This window comes from Pseudophryne corroboree, chromosome 2 (assembly GCF_028390025.1).
Source record: "Pseudophryne corroboree isolate aPseCor3 chromosome 2, aPseCor3.hap2, whole genome shotgun sequence".
Classification (NCBI taxonomy): Eukaryota; Metazoa; Chordata; class Amphibia; order Anura; family Myobatrachidae; genus Pseudophryne; species Pseudophryne corroboree.
Window position 1 is genome coordinate 234,436,776 of NC_086445.1, and position 19,535 is coordinate 234,456,310.

The 19,535-nt window shown below is 49.0% G+C and overlaps 1 protein-coding gene and 1 long non-coding RNA gene across 4 annotated transcripts in view; one reads left to right on the top strand and one right to left on the bottom strand.

The window, feature by feature from the left end:
• The window catches only part of LOC135011495 (retinol dehydrogenase 7-like), a 164,382-nt gene extending 154,387 nt beyond the window's left edge, over positions 1-9,995 (top strand). For all 3 annotated transcript variants that reach the window (XM_063952468.1, XM_063952466.1, XM_063952467.1), the window contains exon 5: positions 9,350-9,995. In XM_063952468.1, coding sequence (XP_063808538.1) covers positions 9,350-9,564 — 215 coding nt within the window. In that variant the 3' untranslated portion in view covers positions 9,565-9,995. The remainder of the gene's footprint in view (positions 1-9,349) is intronic.
• LOC135011556 (uncharacterized) overlaps positions 1-19,535 on the bottom strand; it is a 295,015-nt gene that overhangs the window by 140,626 nt on the left and 134,854 nt on the right. The gene's annotated exons all lie outside the window — the stretch shown is intronic.

Sequence of the window (19,535 nt, forward strand, 5' to 3'; positions counted from 1 at the left end):
CTATGTGCACCCAAATGGAGCAATACTTGAATTGCTCTGTTGGGCGCCATCTAGTGGCTGCTGGCCTGCAAAACAGGCCGGCAGCCACTAATTCAGGAATTCTCCCCATAGAGGTGAGAAACAGCATTAGCCTTTTATTGTATAGGATGAGTGTAATGTATCTGTAAGGTTCTCATCCACATGCAACAAAGGACCTAATTCAGGGGGTCATTCAGACCTGATCACTTGCTAGCATAGTCGCCGCCTACCGGGGAGTATATTTTAGCTTTGCAAGTGTGATGTGCAGCCAAGCGGTACAAAAACACTTTGTGCAGTTTCTGAGTTGCCCAGAACTTACTCACCCGCTGCGATTACTTCAGCCTGCCCGGGGCCGGAATTGACGTCAGACACCCGCCCTGCAAACGCTTGGACACGCCTGCGTTTTTCCAAACACTCCCTGAAAACGGTCAGTTGCCACCCACAAACGCCCTCTTCCTGTCAGTCTCCTTGCGATCGGCTGTGCGAATGGACTCTTCGTAAAACCCATTGCACAGCAACGATCCGCTTTGTACCCGTGCAATGCGCCTACGCATTGCGGTACATACGCGTGCGCAGTTCTGGCCTGACCGCAGCGCTGCAAAAAATGCACAGCAGCGATCAGGTCAGAATGACCCCCATGGTTTTGCCCGTTTGCTAATAAATTTGCTGCTGCAATCAGATCTGAATTAGGCCCAATGTTTCTATTAACTCATATTCTGTATGGCACTCCACACCATTCAGAGTATGCCATATCCCACAGTATAAAAAAGAAAAACTTTGATAGTGTAACAGCATTTTAATAAGAGCACATAGACGTGAAATACAAATAATAGTGTTCACTCTAAGCTTCTTTCGCAGGGGGCTGCGCCCTGCCCCTTTTTTGAGTGACAGAATGCGCCCTGCCCGTTTGTGCCCGCCCTACTAAGGACTGCCTTCTCCCCGTCCCCACCGCGCTGTCACTTCTCCCTGTCCCCGCCGCGCTGTCACTTCTCCCCGTCCCCGCCGCGCTGTCACTTCCACTTCTCCCCCCCGCCGCGCTGTCACTTCCACTTCTCCCCCCCCGCCGCGCTGTTACTCCTCCCCCTGCCTTACTGATAGCTCTCAGCTGAAGGCGGAGACAGGGTCAGCGTGCAGCGGGGAGGAGCAGCCAATCAGAGCCTACGGTGTCTCCCGCCAGTCCTCCGGCATGGTTTGACCTGCGATCCGCCGTCAGCATCAAGAGACCAGCCCCGCTTACCCGGCACAGCACCCTCCTCCGCAACGGTGAGTGCCACTCTGCATCTGCCCTGTGCCCGTCCTCCCCTCCCTCCTAGTGCTCTCTCCCTGGTGCAGTGTGCCTCAGTGCTGTCTCCCTGGTGCAGTGTGCCTCAGTGCTGTCTCCCTGGTGCAGTGTGCCTCAGTGCTGTCTCCCTGGTGCAGTGTGCCTCAGTGTTCTCTCCCTGGTGCAGTGTGCCTCAGTGCTCTCTCCCTGGTGCAGTGTGCCTCGGTGCTGTCTCCCTGGTGCAGTGTGCCTCGGTGCTGTCTCCCTGGTGCAGTGTGCCTCGGTGCTGTCTCCCTGGTGCAGTGTGCCTCGGTGCTGTCTCCCTGGTGCAGTGTGCCTCGGTGCTGTCTCCCTGGTGCAGTGTGCCTCGGTGCTGTCTCCCTGGTGCAGTGTGCCTCGGTGCTGTCTCCCTGGTGCAGTGTGCCTCGGTGCAGTGTGCCTCGGTGCTCTTTCCCTGGTGCAATGTTTCTCAGTGCTCTCTCCCTGGTGCAATGTTTCTCGGTGCTCTCTCCCTGGTGCAATGTTTCTCGGTGCTCTCTCCCTGGTGCAATGTTTCTCAGTGCTCTCTCCCTGGTGCAATGTGTCTCAGTGCTCTCTCCCTGGTGCAGTGTGTCTCAGTGTTCTCTCCCTGGTGCAATGTGTATAACGTGCTTTATCTGGCGCGATATGTATAACGTGCTCTACCTGGCGCAGTGTGTATAGGAGGTTCTACCTGGTGCAATGTGTATAAGCGGCATTATCGTGTAGTGTAATGTGATTTGGTACTAGTATGTTGTCACGCCCCTTCCCCACGAAACAACGCCCCTAAATTTTTGCTGCGCGACGAAGGCGCGCACTGTCCATGCTTTTACCTATAGGAATGGGAGCACCAAGCATTAGTCTCTGATATGTCAAATGTGTCTGGTAGGTACTTGTCCTTGTTTTTAGGTCTTTAATATAACAATTTTTTATATACAGTATTGCATTGACAATTTAAACCCCATCCACATTCAACACACCTCGCCTCTATGGTTTTGTTGTGTCAATTTTTCAATTGAAGTGTACTGGTAGAAAAACTGGAGCTGCTGCTTGCTCCCTTATTTGAAAGTTGCAGACTAACTCCTGACTGCTGCTATAATTATACTCAAATAGTGTCACATTAAAGCAATTTCTATTTCTCTGACGTCCTAGTGGATGCTGGGAACTCCGTAAGGACCATGGGGAATAGCGGCTCCGCAGGAGACTGGGCACAACTAAAGAAAGCTTTAGGACTACCTGGTGTGCACTGGCTCCTCCCTCTATGACCCTCCTCCAGACCTCAGTTAGAATCTTGTGCCCGGCTGAGCTGGATGCACACTAGGGGCTCTCCTGAGCTCCTAGAAAAGAAAGTATATTTTAGGTTTTTTATTTTCAGTGAGATCTGCTGGCAACAGACTCACTGCTACGAGGGACTAAGGGGAGAAGAAGCGAACCTACCTGCTTGCAGCTAGCTTGGGCTTCTTAGGCTACTGGACACCATTAGCTCCAGAGGGATCGAACACAGGGCCCGACCTCGATCGTCCGGTCCCGGAGCCGCGCCGCCGTCCCCCTTATAGAGCCAGAAGCATGAAGATGGTCCTGAAAATCGGCGGCAGAAGACTTCGGTCTTCAACAAGGTAGCGCACAGCACTGCAGCTGTGCGCCATTGCTCCTCATGCACACCTCACACTCCGGTCACTGATGGGTGCAGGGCGCTGGGGGGGGGGCGCCCTGAGCAGCAATATTAACACCTTGGCTGGCAAAATAATCACAATATATAGTCCCAGAGGCTATATATGTGAAAAATACCCCTGCCAGGATCCATAAAAAAGCGGGAGAAAGTCCGCCGAAAAAGGGGCGGGGCTATCTCCCTCAGCACACTGGCGCCATTTTCTCTTCACAGTGCAGCTGGAAGACAGCTCCCCAGGCTCTCCCCTGTAGTTTTCAAGCTCAAAGGGTTAAAAAGAGAGGGGGGCACTAAATTTAGGCGCAAATCTGTGTATTATAGCAGCTATAAGGGAAAAATCACTGTGGGTAGTGTGAATCCCTGCATTATATAGCGCTCTGGTGTGTGCTGGCATACTCTCTCTCTGTCTCCCCAAAGGACTTTGTGGGGTCCTGTCCTCAGTCAGAGCATTCCCTGTGTGTGTGCGGTGTGTCGGTATGACATGGTTGATGAGGAGGCTTATGTGGAGGCGGAGCAGATGCCGATAAATGTGATGTCGCCCCCTGTGGGGCCGACACCAGAGTGGATGGATAGGTGGAAGGTATTAACTGACAGTGTCAACTCCTTACATAAAAGGCTGGTTGACGTAACAGCTGTGGGACAGCCGGCTTCTCAGCCCGCGCCTGCCCAGGCGTCTCAAAGGCCATCAGGGGCTCAAAAACGCCCGCTACCTCAGATGGCAGACACAGATGTCGACACGGAGTCTGACTCCAGTGTCGATGAGGTTGAGACATATACACAATCCACTAGGAACATCCGTTGCATGATCTTGGCAATGAAAAATGTGTTACACATTTCTGACATTAACCCAGGTACCACAAAAAAGGGGTTTTATGTTTGGGGAGAAAAAGCAGACAGTGTTTTGTTCCCCCATCAGATGAGTGAATGAAGTGTGTGAAGAAGCGTGGGTTCCCCCGATAAGAAACTGGTAATTTCTAAAAAGTTACTGATGGCGTACCCTTTCCCGCCAGAGGATAGGTCACGTTGGGAGATATCCCCTAGGGTGGATAAGGCGCTCACACGTTTGTCAAAAAAGGTGGCACTGCCGTCTTAGAATACGGCCACTTTGAAGGAGCCTGCTGATAAAAAGCAGGAGGCTATTCTGAAGTCTGTATATACACACTCGGGTACTATACTGAGACCTGCAATTGCCTCAGCATGGATAGTGCTGCTGCAGTGTGGTCTATTACCCTGTCAGGACAGGGATACTATTTGCTAAACATAGAGCATATTAAAGATGTCGTCTTATATATGAGGGATGCACAGAGGGATATTTGCCGGCTGGCATCCAGAATTAATGCAATGTCCATTCTGCCAGGAGGGTATTAGGGACCCGGCAGTGGACAGGCGATGCTGACTTTAGAAGGCACATGAAGATTCTGGCCTTATAAGGGTGAGGAATTGTTTGGGGATGGTCTCTGGGACCTCGTATCCACAGCAACAGCTGGGAAGGAAAAAATTTACCTCAAGTTTCCTCACAGCCTAAGAAAGCACCGTATTATAAGGTACAGTCCTTTCGGCTTCAGAAAAGCAAGCGGGTTAAAGGCGCTTCCTTTCTGCACAGAGACAAGGGAAGAGGGAAAAAGCTGCACCAGACAGCCAGTTCCCAGGATCCAAAATTTCCCCCCGCTTCCTCTGAGTCCACCGCATGACGCTGGGGCTCCACAGGTGGAGCCAGGTGCGGTGGGGGCGCGTCTCGGGAACTTCAGCGACCAGTGGGCTCGCTCACAAGTGGATCCCTGGGTTCTGCAAGTAGTATCACAGGGATACAAGCTGGAGTTTCGGGGCGACTCCCCCTCGCCGTTACCTCAAATCAGCCTTGCCTGCTACCCTCGAGGAGAGGTAGTACTGGCGGCAATTCACAAGCTGTACTTCCAGCAGGTGATAATCACGGTACCCCTCCTTCAACAAGGCCGGGGTTACTATTCCACAATGTTTGTGGTACCGAAACCAGACGGTTCGGTGAGACCCATTCTAAAATTGAAATCCTTGAACACTTATATACGACGGTTCAAGTTCAAAATGGAATCGCTCAGGGCGGTTATTGCAAGCCTGGACGAAGGGGATTACATGGTATCACTGGACATCAAGGATGCTTACCTGCATGTCCCCATTTACCCTCCTCACCAGGAGTACCTCAAAATTGTGGTACAGGACTGTCATTACCAATTCCAGACGTTGCCGTTGGTCTGTCCCCGGCACCGAGGGTATTTACCAAGGTAATGGCCGAAATTATGATACTCCTTCGAAAAAAGGGAGTTATAATTATCCCGTACTTGGACGATCTCCTTATAAAGGCGAGGTCCAGGGAGCAGTTGTTCGTCGGAGTAGCACTATCTCGGGAAGTGCAACAACAGCACGGCTGGATTCTGAATAGTCCAAAGTCGCAGCTGGTTCCTACGACGCGTCTACTGTTCCTGGGTATGGTTCTGGACACAGAACAGGAAAAAGGGTTTCTCCCGGAGGAGAAGGCCAAGGAGTTGTCATCTCTAGTCAGAGACCTCCTAATACAAATACAGGTGTCGGTGCATCAATGCACGCGAGTCCTGGGAAAGATGGTAGCTTCTTACGAATAAATTCCATTCGGTAGGTTCCATGCAAGGATCTTCCAGTGGGATCTGTTGGACAAGTGGTCCGGGTCGCATCTTCAGATGCATCGGCTGATAACCCTGTCTCCAAGGGCCAGGGTGTCGCTGTTGTGGTGGCTGCAGAGTGCTCATCTTCTAGAGGGCCGCAGATTCGGCATACAGGACTGGGTCCTGGTGACCACAGATGCCAGCCTTCGAGGCTGGGGGGCAGTCACACAGGGAAGAAACTTCCAAGGAATATGGTCAAGTCAGGAGACTTCCCTACACATAAATATTCTGGGACTAAGGGCCATTCACAATGCCCTAAGTCAGGCTAGACCCTGCTTCAACACCAGCCGGTGCTGATCCAGTCAGACAACATCACGGCGGTCGCCCATGTAAACCAGCAGGGCGGCACAAGAAGCAGGATGGTGATGGCAGAAGCCACAAGGATTTTCCGATGGGCGGAAAATCATGTGTTAGCACTGTCAGCAGTGTTCATTCCCGGAGTGGACAACTGGGAAGCAGACTTTCTCAGCAGGCACGACCTCCACCCGGGAGAGTGGGGACTTCATCCAGAAGTCTTCAAAATGATTGTACACCATTGGGAAAGGCCACAGGTGGACATGATGGCGTCCCGCCTCAACAAAAAGCTAAAAAGATATTGCGCCAGGTCAAGGGACCCTCAGGCGATAGCTGTGGACGCTCTGGTAACACCGTGGGTGTACCAGTCGGTGTATGTGTTCCTTCCTTTGCCTCTCATACCCAAGGTATTGAGAATACTAAGAAGGAGAGGAGTAAGAACTATACTCGTGGTTCCGGATTGGCCAAGAAGAGCCTGGTACCCAGAACTTCAAGAAATGATCTCAGAGGACCCATGGCCTCTGCCGCTCAGACAGGACCTGCTGCAGCAGGGGCCCTGCCTGTTCCAAGACTTACCACGGCTGTGTTTGACGGCATGGCGGTTGAACACCGGATCCTAAAGGAAAAAGGCATTCCGGAGGAAGTCATTCCTACGCTGATTAAGGCTAGGAAAGATGTGATCGCAAAATATTATCACCGCATATGGCAAATATATGTTGCTTGGTGTGAGGCCAGGAAGGCCCCAACGGAGGAATTTCAACTGGGTCGATTTCTGCACTTCCTACAGTCAGGAGTGACTACGGGCCTAAAATTGGGTTACGTTAAGGTCCAGATTTCGGCTCTGTACATTTTCTTCCAAAAAGAACTGGCTTCACTGCCTGAAGTTCAGACTTTTGTTAAGGGAGTGCTGCATATTCAGCCCCCGTTTGTGCCTCTAGTGGCACCATGGGATCTCAACGTGGTGTTGGATTTCCTGAAGTCGCATTGGGTTGAGCCACTTAAATCCGTAGAGCTAAAATACCTCACGTGGAAAGTGGTCATGCGGTTGGCCTTGGCGTCGGCCAGGCGTGTATCAGAATTGGCGGTTTTGTCATGCAAAAGCCCTTATCTGATTTTCATATGGATAGGGCGGAATTGAGGACTCGTTCCCAATTCCTTCCTAAGGTGGTATCAGCTTTTCATGTGAACCAACCTATTGTGGTGCCTGCGGCTACGTGGGACTTGGAGGACTCCAAGTTACTGGACGTAGTCAGAGCCCTGAAAATATATGTTTCCAGGACGGCTGGAGTCAGGAAAACTGACTCGCTATTTATCCTGTATGCACCCAACAAGCTGGGTGCTCCTGCTTCTAAGCAGACTATTGCTCGCTGGATCTGTAGCACGATTCAACTTGCACATTCTGCGGCTGGACTGCCGCACCCTAAATCTGTAAAAGCCCATTCCACGAGGAAAGTGGGCTCTTCTTGGGCGGCTGCCCGAGGGGTCTCGGCTTTACAACTTTGCCGAGCTGTTACTTGGTCGGGTTCAAACATTTTTGCAAAAGTCTACAAGTTTGATACCCTGGCTGAGGAGGACCTTGAGTTTGCTCATTCGGTGCTGCAGAGTCATCCGCACTCTCCCGCCCGTTTGGGAGCTTTGGTATAATCCCCATGGTCCTTACGGAGTTCCCAGCATCCACTAGGACGTCAGAGAAAATAAGATTTTACTCACCGGTAAATCTATTTCTCATAGTCCGTAGTGGATGCTGGGCGCCCGTCCCAAGTGCGGATTGTCTGCAATACTTGTATATAGTTATTGCCTAACTAAAGGGTTATTGTTATGAGCCATCTGTTAGTGAGGCTCAGATATATTTCATACTGTTAACTGGGTATAATATCACGAGTTATACGGTGTGATTGGTGTGGCTGGTATGAGTCTTACCCGGGATTCCAAATCCTTTCCTTATTGTGTCAGCTCTTCCTGGCACAGTATCCTAACTGAGGTCTGGAGGAGGGTCATAGAGGGAGGAGCCAGTGCACACCAGGTAGTCCTAAAGCTTTCTTTAGTTGTGCCCAGTCTCCTGCGGAGCCGCTATTCCCCATGGTCCTTACGGAGTTCCCAGCATCCACTACGGACTACGAGAAATAGATCTACCGGTGAGTAAAATCTTATTTTTCTATTCTTTTGAAACTATGGGCCGAATTCAGACCTGATCGCTGTTCTGCAAATTACACTGTCCTGCAATCAGATAGTCGCCGCCCATGGTGAGTGAAAATTTGCACCATGCAAGTGTGCAAATGCCTGTGTACACTGGGGGTAATTCCAAGTAGATCGCAGCAGGATTTTTGATAGCAATTGGGCAAAACCATGTGCACTGCAGGGGAGGCAGATATAACATGTGCAGAAAGAGTTAGATTTGGGTGGGTTATTTTATTTCTGTGCAGGGTAAATACTGGCTGCTTTATTTTTACACTGCAATTTAGATTGCAGATTGAACACACCACACCCAAATCTAACTCTCTCTGCACATGTTATATCTGCCTCCCCTGCAGTGCACATGGTTTTGCCCAATTGCTAACAAAAATCCTGCTGCGATCAACTTGGAATTACCCCTACTGTGCGATAATTCCCTTCAGTCAGCGGACAGCTGCAAAACTGTTTGCATTACACTCACCATTGTGTGTTTTTCCCTTTATGTGCAGTGTGTACAGTCTGTGCATAGCTCAACACTTACTCCTCCTGTGCAAAGAAATCAGGCTGTTCGGGGCCGGAGCTGACGACACCTCCCCCCCCCCAGAAAAAGCTTGGGAACGCCTACATTTTTCCGGACACACCCAGTATACGGCCAGTTAACATCCACAAATGGCCTTTTCCTGTCAATCACCTTGCGTATGGCATGCAAATTAAATTTTCACCCAGACTCATCTCTGCTTTCCATCGCATATGCGTATTGCAGTGCATACGCAGTAGTTCGATAATCATCTGCTGTGCGAAAAACACACAGCAGCGATCAGGTCACAATCAGGCCCTATATTTGATTCCCTACAATTTCAAGGCCCTTAGGAATTGCTTAGGTCAATTGGAAGATAATAACCTACATCCTAACTGCTCTGATTTATATATGGACTGTTGTGCCATACGGGCAGCTTGGACATTCGTCTCAACTGCAGGGAATGCTGGGAAATATGTCCAGCTTGGTACTGAGCAGTAGTGAGCTGGTGCCACTGATGTCTGTATCAATGCAGGGGTACTTTTTTAGGAGAGAGAAGAGGTTGAGGTCTTCAAGACATTCAGTGACAGAAGGTCCCAAACTAAGGATTGGTATGTTGGGAGGCAACATCACTGTCTGCTCCTATGAGTTGAGTGACCTAGAGTAGAATATTTGTGAAGTCATACTCTAATGTTATATTTTAACTCTTGTGTCTGGTGTACTTGCAGATATGAAACTACTGCAAAGTTTAATAGCAACAGCTAGCCCAAGAGTTCACATGGTGTCAGACTGTATGGAACATGCTGTGACTGCTGTCTACCCCTGGACAAGATACTCTCCTGGCTGGGACTGCAAGCTCTACTACCTCCCTATGTCCTACCTCCCTACTGTCATATCTGACTATGTGCTGTGTCGCTCAGCACCCAAACCAGCTTGTATGTGATTGTCATCCGGTGATGTAGTCAGAATCCCGGCATTGACTATCCCGCGGATCACAATACTGGAATTCTTATAGTCGAAATACAGAGCGTGAATTTAAGGTTAAGCACTAGAGGGAGGGTTAGGCTGCAGGAGGGGATGGTTAGGGCTAGGCTGCCAAAGGGGGTGGGGTAGGGTTAGACCAAAGTTTGTGGGGATCAAGATGGTCACCTCCGGGATATTGTACCCTACCCGGCATTAGAACACGGAATAACACTATTTTAAAATAGGATTTATGTCCCCATCTGAAAAATCCACAAACCAGTAAATAAATAAACCAACAAAGACTTGTGTTTAATGCTGATTTTTATTTTACTCTGAAAAAATATGAACTTGTCGCTAAAAATTAACAATGTATTTTTTGTTTAAGGCCATTAAAACATTCAGTTATCATCATGTCATTTTTTTTCTCGTGTATATGTAATTAAGAGACTGGCTAGACTCATCATCAAGTTTTCCCTTGTAGTAGCATCATAAATAAAATATGCCTATTTACAGTAAGACTATATACTGGAGATAAGTCCCAAAATGAAGTTACCAATGTTCAGATGTGACTGGTAACAAGGAGAAAAGAAAGAATAAAGTGACTGAAGGAAAGCTGCTCTATGTCAAAGGGCAATCTATTAAATACATAAAAAGCAAAAAATACAGCGCTAAAGTTATACTTAAACATAAATTGATATAAAGCACATGCTTCTATGATTATGAGTAGAACACATTCTGGGGATTATTCATTATCCTTTAAATGTCACAATTTGTACACTCCCCAGGGGATGTAGAAATTGTGACAGTCATCAAACTCTGGAAAAGCATTTTTTCCAGAGCTTGACAGCCCTTGAATCTCTTAACAAGCTGTCGTTTACACGGCGGTTGTGCAGGAGAGGGGGGGCATGACTGCAGTGTGATCTCTGCAACCGTGCACCTCTGGTAAAAAGGTGGGGGGGGGGAGTGGGCTATGGTTGCAGCGCAATCTCTGCAGCCGGACATCTCCGGTAATAAGCTGGCAGCAGTGGGGAGGGGAGAGGTGCCGGTGGGTTTGAGTGGGGCGCAGCTGCAGTGAGTTGAGCTGGGCAGCAGGACACAGTACTGACATGGGTTGTGGGGGGTTCTGCAGCTGTAACCAGAGGGGAAAATTATCACTTTTCGAAAAAAGACCAGTTTTTTTAAAGTGATAATTTTCTGATGGGGGCATGATGAACAATTAAAAAACTGTGAGAAAATGCAATGAGAATTGAAAACCAAAAATTCTCATTGCATAATTTTTTCATTATGAATATGCCCCTTTGTTGTAATCAATTCCCAAACAAGTAAATTAGTAAAATACTGTAGGGTGTGAAAATAATTATAATATTATCAATACTCTAATAAAATGTATAATAACTTTCTATTCATAATAAAATCAATACTTAAAATGGCAAGAAAATGTTCCATTGAGGAAAGAAAAACATACAAACCTCAATTTCTTTAGTGGGAAAAAGTATGTTTATTTCCAGACCAATTGAATAGTTCATTAGTAATTACTAAATGTTATTCGCATGTGTGAATTTATATGAATGGCCACAATCACAGAGCAAAAAAGTATAATCCAATCCATTCAAATAGACATCTACCTGCTCAGGGAAGAACAAAGAGTTGAGATAGTGATGGGGCAACTAAAAGGTCTAGCCCTACGGGAAGCCAAAGCTTGGGCAGAGGAGGAATGAAAAACAGTGGAAGACATCTTTAAAAAATTAGAATGCATCTTCGACTCCAGAACCATCTCTGAGCTTAAGAGTCGTCTCTATGCAAGAAAACAGCAGCCCCAAGAGTCGCTGAGGGAGTTTGCCCTAGGCCTGCAGGAAGCCATGCGGGGCGGTACAAGTGGGAGAGACGCAAAAGGTGAAACAGGTTGATGAAACTCTTAGCAATTTGTTCATAGAAGGAGCGCAAGGTGAAGCAACACGGGCTCCACTCCAAATGTGGAGACGCCAAAATCCTGTGTGCGCTTTCTCGGAGTTCAAAGAAGCTGTTCTAGATATTCTCGAGTTTAACCAGAACCCTGACTCAGAGTATAGCACCCCGACAGAGCCAGAGTAGAGAGGAAACTCGGGAGAAGCCAGATCAGACGTGACATCTGACACACTGATGCCCAGAAAGATGGGCACACAGCAAGTGCAAGCCAGCCAGGGTCCGATTGGGGCTCTTACAAGTGCTGTCACGGAAAATGATAAAGGAGATACATCTGGAACAGGTGGAAAGTAAGAGCAGAGAATGGCACCCTGGTCGTGGAGGGAAAGGACCCTCGAGATGGAATGTTCCACGGGAGACTAGCAGGTGTCCGACTGACCAGTTTGATGCACAAGAAAGACCCATATATTGGCAGTCCTTGGAAGCAGCAGAAAGAGTAAAACCACCCTTGGAAGGACAATCCAGACTTGCAAGTCCAAATATGGTGGTCCAGAGCCAAGTGAGAGTGTCTGGTGCACCAGCTAAGGGTGATGTTCCGCAAACCAGCACGGGGTGAATTGTGGGCCAAGTTAAGTGGTTCAGTGTGTCACGTGGCTATGGGTTTATAAAGAGAACCAACACCAAAAGAAGAGTATACGCACATTATACAGGTATTCAAAAGACCCACCAATGAGAGCGCTTCCGGAGCCTGGTAAGTGGCGAAATGGTTGAATTTGAACTGATAAAGAAAGAAGGGTATCAAAGCAATCAACATGACTGGTCCTGGTGGTGCTCCCGTACAAGGCCACAAACATGCTGCAGGTCGCAAGCAGTATTGTCGCAATCCACGCCACAGAGGCCCTCCATGCAACTATTGGCAGAACTACCAAAGCAATCGAGATGGAGAGGAACCAAAAGAAATTCAAAGTGCGGAAGAATATGCTAATTTTCGATGGCCTCATCGGAGGTGTTGTTAACTACCATCTGACCAAACGAGACCAAAGGAACCCAGATGGCAAGAACTTGGTGTCCCAGTGCACAATGAATCGTTGGGACGGATGGGCAAAAAAATATGTGAAGGAACAGGATTAAATTATACAATTGAGCTTGCAGAATACAGTTAGACCTGAACTCCCTCCAGTGCCAATATGTGAAAGCAGAGGCGGATTTAGACCTCATGGGGCCCTAAGCGAAATACCGATTTGGGGACCCCCTACCTCAAACAATCCATAGCACTTTATTTTTGTTCTGACTTATGCCCCCTTACATTACAGATGGAGTTCCGTCTGTGCCTGGGCCTATCACCGCGTCTGGGGCGCGCACGTGTCCGTGAGACGCACGCGCTCCATTTACTGGAATGAGAGCGTCTGTGTGCACTCCCGGCCGGGCTAAGCGGCGACCAATCAGACAGAGAGTGCCCTATAGAGGTACTGTGCCCCACGGCGCGCGCGCGCCCAAAAAATGGGTGTGGCCAATTAAAATGGGACGTGAAACACAGACATATGCCCCCAATAGTGCAGTGCCAGATCCACAATTGCCCCCACAGTGCCAGATCCACAATTGACCCCACAGTGCCAGGTATACAAATGCCCCCACAGTGCCAGATCCACAAATGCCCCCACAGTGCCAGGTATACAAATGCCCCCACAGTGCCAGATCCACAAATGCCCCCACAGTGCCAGATCCACAAATGCCCCCACAGTGCGAGGTATACAAATGCCCCCACAGTGCCAGATCCACAAATGCCCCCACAGTGCCAGGTATACAAATGCCCCCACAGTGCCAGATCCACAATTGCCCCCACAGTGTCAGATCCACAATTGCCCCCACAGTGCCAGGTATACAAATGCCCCACAGTGCCAGGTATACAATGTCAAAGTCAGAAAAATATCATGCTACACGTTGCCATATTTCTCTAACGTCCTAGTGGATGCTGGGACTCCGTCAGGACCATGGGGAATAGCGGGCTCCGCAGGAGACAGGGCACATCTAAATAAAGCTTTTAGGATCACATGGTGCGTACTGGCTCCTCCCCCTATGACCCTCCTCCAAGCCTCAGTTAGGTTTTTGTGCCCGTCCGAGAAGGGTGCAATCTAGGTGGCTCTCCTAAAGAGCTGCTTAGAAAAAGTTTTTTTAGGTTTAAATCTCAGTGAATCCTGCTGGCAACAGGATCACTGCATCGAGGGACTTAGGGGAGAGATTTCCAACTCACCTGCGTGCAGGATGGATTGGAGTCTTAGGCTACTGGACACTTAGCTCCAGAGGGAGTCGGAACACAGGTCCTCCTGGGGTTCGTCCCGGAGCCGCGCCGCCGATCCCCCTTACAGACGCTGAAGACGGAGGTCCGGAAAGCAGGCGGCAGAAGACTCCTCAGTCTTCATGAAGGTAGCGCACAGCACTGCAGCTGTGCGCCATTGTTGCTACACATCTCACTGATTCAGTCACGGAGGGTGCAGGGCGCTGCTGGGGGCGCCCTGGGCAGCAATATTAAATACCTTTAGTGGCAAAATAAATACATCACATATAGCCATTAAGGCTATATGTATGTATTTAACCCAGGCCAGTTTTCTTAAAACCCGGGAGAAAAGCCCGCCGAAAAAGGGGCGGAGCTTATTCTCCTCAGCACTCAGCGCCATTTTCCTGCTCAGCTCCGCTGGTGAGGAAGGCTCCCAGGACTCTCCCCTGCACTGCACTACAGAAACAGGGTAACAAAGAGAAGGGGGGCATAATTTGGCGATATTGATATATTAAAAGCGCTTATATCAAAAACAACACATTCTAGGGTTGTTTATATACATTTATAGCGCTTTTGGTGTGTGCTGGCAAACTCTCCCTCTGTCTCCCCAAAGGGCTAAGAGGGTCCTGTCTTCGATTAGAGCATTCCCTGTGTGGCTGCTGTGTGTCGGTACGTGTGTGTCGACATGTATGAGGACGATGTTGGTGTGGAGGCAGAGCAATTGCCGGTAATGGTGATGTCACCCCCTAGGGAGTCGACACCGGAATGGATGGCTTTAGTTATGGAATTACGTGATAATGTTAGCACATTACAAAAGTCAGTTGACGAAATGAGACGGCCGGAAAACCAGTTAGTACCGGCTCAGGCGTCTCAGACACCGTCAGGGGCTGTAAAACGTCCCTTACCTCAGTCAGTCGACACGGGTACCGACACAGATGAATCTAGTGTCGACGGTGAAGAAACAAACGTATTTTCCAATAGGGCCACACGTTATATGATCACGGCAATGAAGGAGGCTTTGCAGATCTCTGATACTGCTGGTACCTCAAAAAGGGGTATTATGTGGGGGGTGAAAAAACTACCTGTAGCTTTTCCAGAATCAGAGGAATTGAATGACGTGTGTGACGAAGCGTGGGTTAACCCAGATAGAAAACTGCTAATTTCCAAGAAGTTATTGGCATTATACCCTTTCCCACCAGAGGTTAGGGCGCGCTGGGAAACACCCCCTAGGGTGGATAAGGCGCTCACACGTTTATCAAAGCAAGTGGCGTTGCCGTCTCCTGATACGGCCGCCCTCAAGGATCCAGCAGATAGGAGGCTGGAAACTACACTGAAGAGTATATACACACATACTGGTGTTATACTGCGACCGGCAGTAGCCTCAGCCTGGATGTGCAGTGCTGGGGTAGTGTGGTTGGATTCTCTGACTGAAAATATTGATACCCTGGATAGGGACAGTATTTTATTGACTCTAGAGCAATTAAAGGATGCTTTTCTTTATATGCGAGATGCTCAGAGGGATATTTGTACTCTAGCATCAAGAGTAAGCGCGATGTCCATATCTGCCAGAAGAAGTTTATGGACGCGACAGTGGTCAGGTGATGCGGATTCCAAAAGGCATATGGAAGTATTGCCATATAAAGGAGAGGAATTATTTGGGGTCGGTCTTTCGGACCTGGTGGCCACGGCAACTGCCGGCAAATCCACTTTTTTACCTCAGACCCCCTCCCAACAGAAAAAGACACCGTCTTTTCAGCCGCAGTCCTTTCGCTCCTATAAAAACAAGCGACCAAAAGGACAGTCTTATCTGCCGCGAGGCAGAGGAAAGGGTAAGAGAGGGCAGCAAGCAGCCCCTGCCCAGGACCAGAAGCCCGCCCCGGGTTCTACAAAGCCATCAGCATGACGCTGGGGCTTTACAAGCGGACTCAGGAGCGGTGGGGGGTCGACTCAAGATTTTCAGCAATCAGTGGGCTCGCTCACAAGTGGACCCGTGGATCCTGCAGATAATATCTCAGGGTTACATGTTGGAGTTCGAAAGGTCTCCCCCTCGCCGGTTCCTAAAGTCTGCTTTACCAACGTCTCCCTCAGAAAGGACGTCGGTTTTGGAAGCCATTCACAAGCTGTATTCTCAGCAGGTGATAGTCAAGGTACCCCTCCTACAACAGGGAAAGGGGTATTATTCCACACTATTTGTGGTACCGAAGCCGGACGGTTCGGTAAGACCTATTCTAAACCTGAAATCCTTGAACCTGTACATACAGAAATTCAAGTTCAAGATGGAGTCACTCAGAGCAGTGATAGCGAATCTGGAAGAAGGGGACTTCAAAAGATGCTTATCTGCATGTCCCAATTTACCCCTCACACCAAGGGTATCTCAGGTTCGTGATACAAGACTGTCATTATCAGTTTCAAACGCTGCCGTTTGGTTTGTCCACGGCCCCTCGGGTCTTTACCAAGGTAATGACCGAAATGATGGTTCTTCTACGAAGAAAAGGCGTATTAATTATCCCTTACTTGGACGATCTCCTGATAAGGGCAAAGTCCAGAGAACAGCTGGAAGTCGGTGTAGCACTAACCCAGGTAGTGCTTCAGCAACACGGGTGGATTCTGAATCTTCCAAAATCTCAATTGACCCCGACAACTCGTCTGCTGTTCCTGGGAATGATTCTGGACACGGTTCAGAAAAAGGTGTTTCTCCCGGAGGAGAAAGCAAGGGAGTTATCCGAACTTGTCAGGAACCTCCTAAAACCAGGAACTGTGTCAGTACATCAATGCACAAGAGTCCTGGGAAAGATGGTGGCTTCTTACGAAGCGATTCCATTCGGCAGATTCCATGCACGGACATTTCAGTGGGATCTGCTGGACAAATGGTCCGGATCGCATCTGCACATGCATCAGCGGATAACACTGTCACCAAGAACAAGGTTGTCTCTCCTGTGGTGGTTGCAGAGTGCCCATCTGTTAGAGGGCCGCAGATTCGGCGTACAGGACTGGGTCCTGGTGACTACGGATGCCAGCCTACGAGGCTGGGGAGCAGTCACACAGGGAAGAAACTTCCAGGGCGTGTGGTCAAACCTGGAGACGTCCCTTCACATAAATATACTGGAGCTAAGAGCGATCTACAATGCTCTAAGCCTGGCAAAATCGCTGCTTCAGGGTCAGCCGGTGTTGATCCAGTCGGACAACATCACGGCAGTCGCCCACGTAAACCGACAAGGCGGCACGAGAAGCAGAAGAGCAATGACAGAAGCTGCAAGGATTCTGCGCTGGGCGGAGAATCATGTCATAGCACTGTCAGCAGTGTTCATCCCGGGAGTGGACAACTGGGAAGCAGACTTCCTCAGCAGACACGACCTTCACCCGGGAGAGTGGGGACTTCATCCAGAAGTCTTCCATATGATTGTGAACCGTTGGGAAAGACCAAAGGTGGACATGATGGCGTCTCGCCTCAACAAAAAATTGGACAGATATTGCGCCAGGTCAAGAGACCCTCAGGCAATAGCTGTGGATGCTCTGGTAACACCGTGGGTGTACCAGTCAGTGTATGTGTTCCCTCCTCTGCCTCTCATACCAAAGGTACTGAGAATTATACGGAAAAGAGGAGTAAGAACAATACTGGTGGCTCCGGACTGGCCAAGAAGAACTTGGTATCCGGAACTTCAAGAGATGCTCACGGAGGATCCATGGCCTCTACCTCTAAGAAGGGATCTGCTTCAGCAGGGACCTTGTATGTTCCAAGACTTACCGCGTCTGCGTTTGACGGCATGGCGGTTGAACGCCGGATTCTAAAAGAAAAGGGCATTCCAGAGGAAGTTATTCCTACCTTGATTAAGGCTAGAAAGGAAGTGACTGTACAACATTATCACCGCATTTGGCGAAAATATGTTGCGTGGTGTGAGGCCAAGAAGGCTCCAACGGAAGAATTTCAATTGGGTCGATTCTTACATTTCCTGCAAGCAGGATTGTCTATGGGCCTAAAATTGGGGTCCATTAAAGTTCAAATTTCGGCCTTATCAATCTTCTTCCAGAAGGAATTGGCATCAGTGCCTGAAGTACAAACTTTTGTCAAAGGTGTACTACATATACAACCCCCAATAGTGCCTCCAGTGGCACCGTGGGATTTGAACGTAGTTTTGAATTTTCTCAAATCTCATTGGTTTGAGCCTCTAAAATCGGTAGATTTAAAATACCTTACATGGAAGGTAACCATGCTATTGGCCCTGGCTTCAGCCAGGAGAGTTTCAGAGTTGGCGGCTTTATCATACAAAAGCCCATATCTGATTTTCCATTCGGACAGGGCAGAACTGCGGACACGTCCTCATTTTCTCCCTAAGGTGGTTTCGGCTTTTCACTTGAACCAGCCTATTGTGGTGCCTGCGGCTACTAGCGACTTGGAGGACTCCAAGTTACTGGACGTTGTCAGAGCATTAAAAATATATATTTCAAGGACAGCTGGAGTCAGAAAATCTGACTCGTTGTTTATATTGTATGCACCCAACAAGATGGGTGCTCCTGCGTCTAAACAGACGATTGCACGTTGGATCTGTAGCACAATCCAACTTGCACATTCTGTGGCAGGCCTGCCACAGCCTAAATCTGTAAAGGCCCACTCCACAAGGAAAGTGGGCTCATCTTGGGCGGCTGCCCGAGGGGTCTCGGCATTACAACTTTGCCGAGCAGCTACGTGGTCAGGGGAGAACACGTTTGTAAAATTTTACAAATTTGATACTCTGGCTAAGGAGGACCTGGAGTTCTCTCATTCGGTGCTGCAGAGTCATCCGCACTCTCCCGCCCGTTTGGGAGCTTTGGTATAATCCCCATGGTCCTGACGGAGTCCCAGCATCCACTAGGACGTTAGAGAAAATAAGAATTTACTTACCGATAATTCTATTTCTCATAGTCCGTAGTGGATGCTGGGCACCCATCCCAAGTGCGGATTGTCTGCAATACTTGTACATAGTTATTGTTACAAAGATCGGGTTATTACTATTGTTGTGAGCCATCTTTTCAGAGGCTACTTCGTTTTTTGTTATCATACTGTTAACTGGGTTCAGATCACAAGTTGTACGGTGTGATTGGTGTGGCTGGTATGAGTCTTACCCGGGATTCAAGATCCTTCCTTATTGTGTACGCTCGTCCGGGCACAGTACCTAACTGAGGCTTGGAGGAGGGTCATAGGGGGAGGAGCCAGTATGCACCATGTGATCCTAAAAGCTTTATTTAGATGTGCCCTGTCTCCTGCGGAGCCCGCTATTCCCCATGGTCCTGACGGAGTCCCAGCATCCACTACGGACTATGAGAAATAGAATTATCGGTAAGTAAATTCTTATTATTCACCTCATGCGCGTGCCTGCTGCACGTGCACATTCTCTCCCGTGCGTGCGGATATACGCAGCCGCGTGATGGCGCCTCGGCCATGCGCTCGAGCGCGTGGTATGTGCATTTACGGTAGAGTTTGTGTGCGTCTAGCGGGCGACTCAATCGTTTAATAATAGAACCAAATAGCATGTTTTATAGATAATGTTCCCCTTAATAATGACTGTAAGTTTGGTTAATGTAAATGGTCACTGGACAGAGGAATTCCTCTTTGTATGGAGGAGGGCATTTATCACCTGAATCCTGTTGTCTGACGACTCCTCACTTCTCTCTGTGGCTGCATCATTGGCCGGCGAGCCGCTAATCGGGGTTTTTGCTGAAGCGTGACCTGGCTAAAGAGGCACGCTCCCCGCTCATCACAAGCTGCGGCAGTTGTGAGTATCCATCAGCTCACGTTG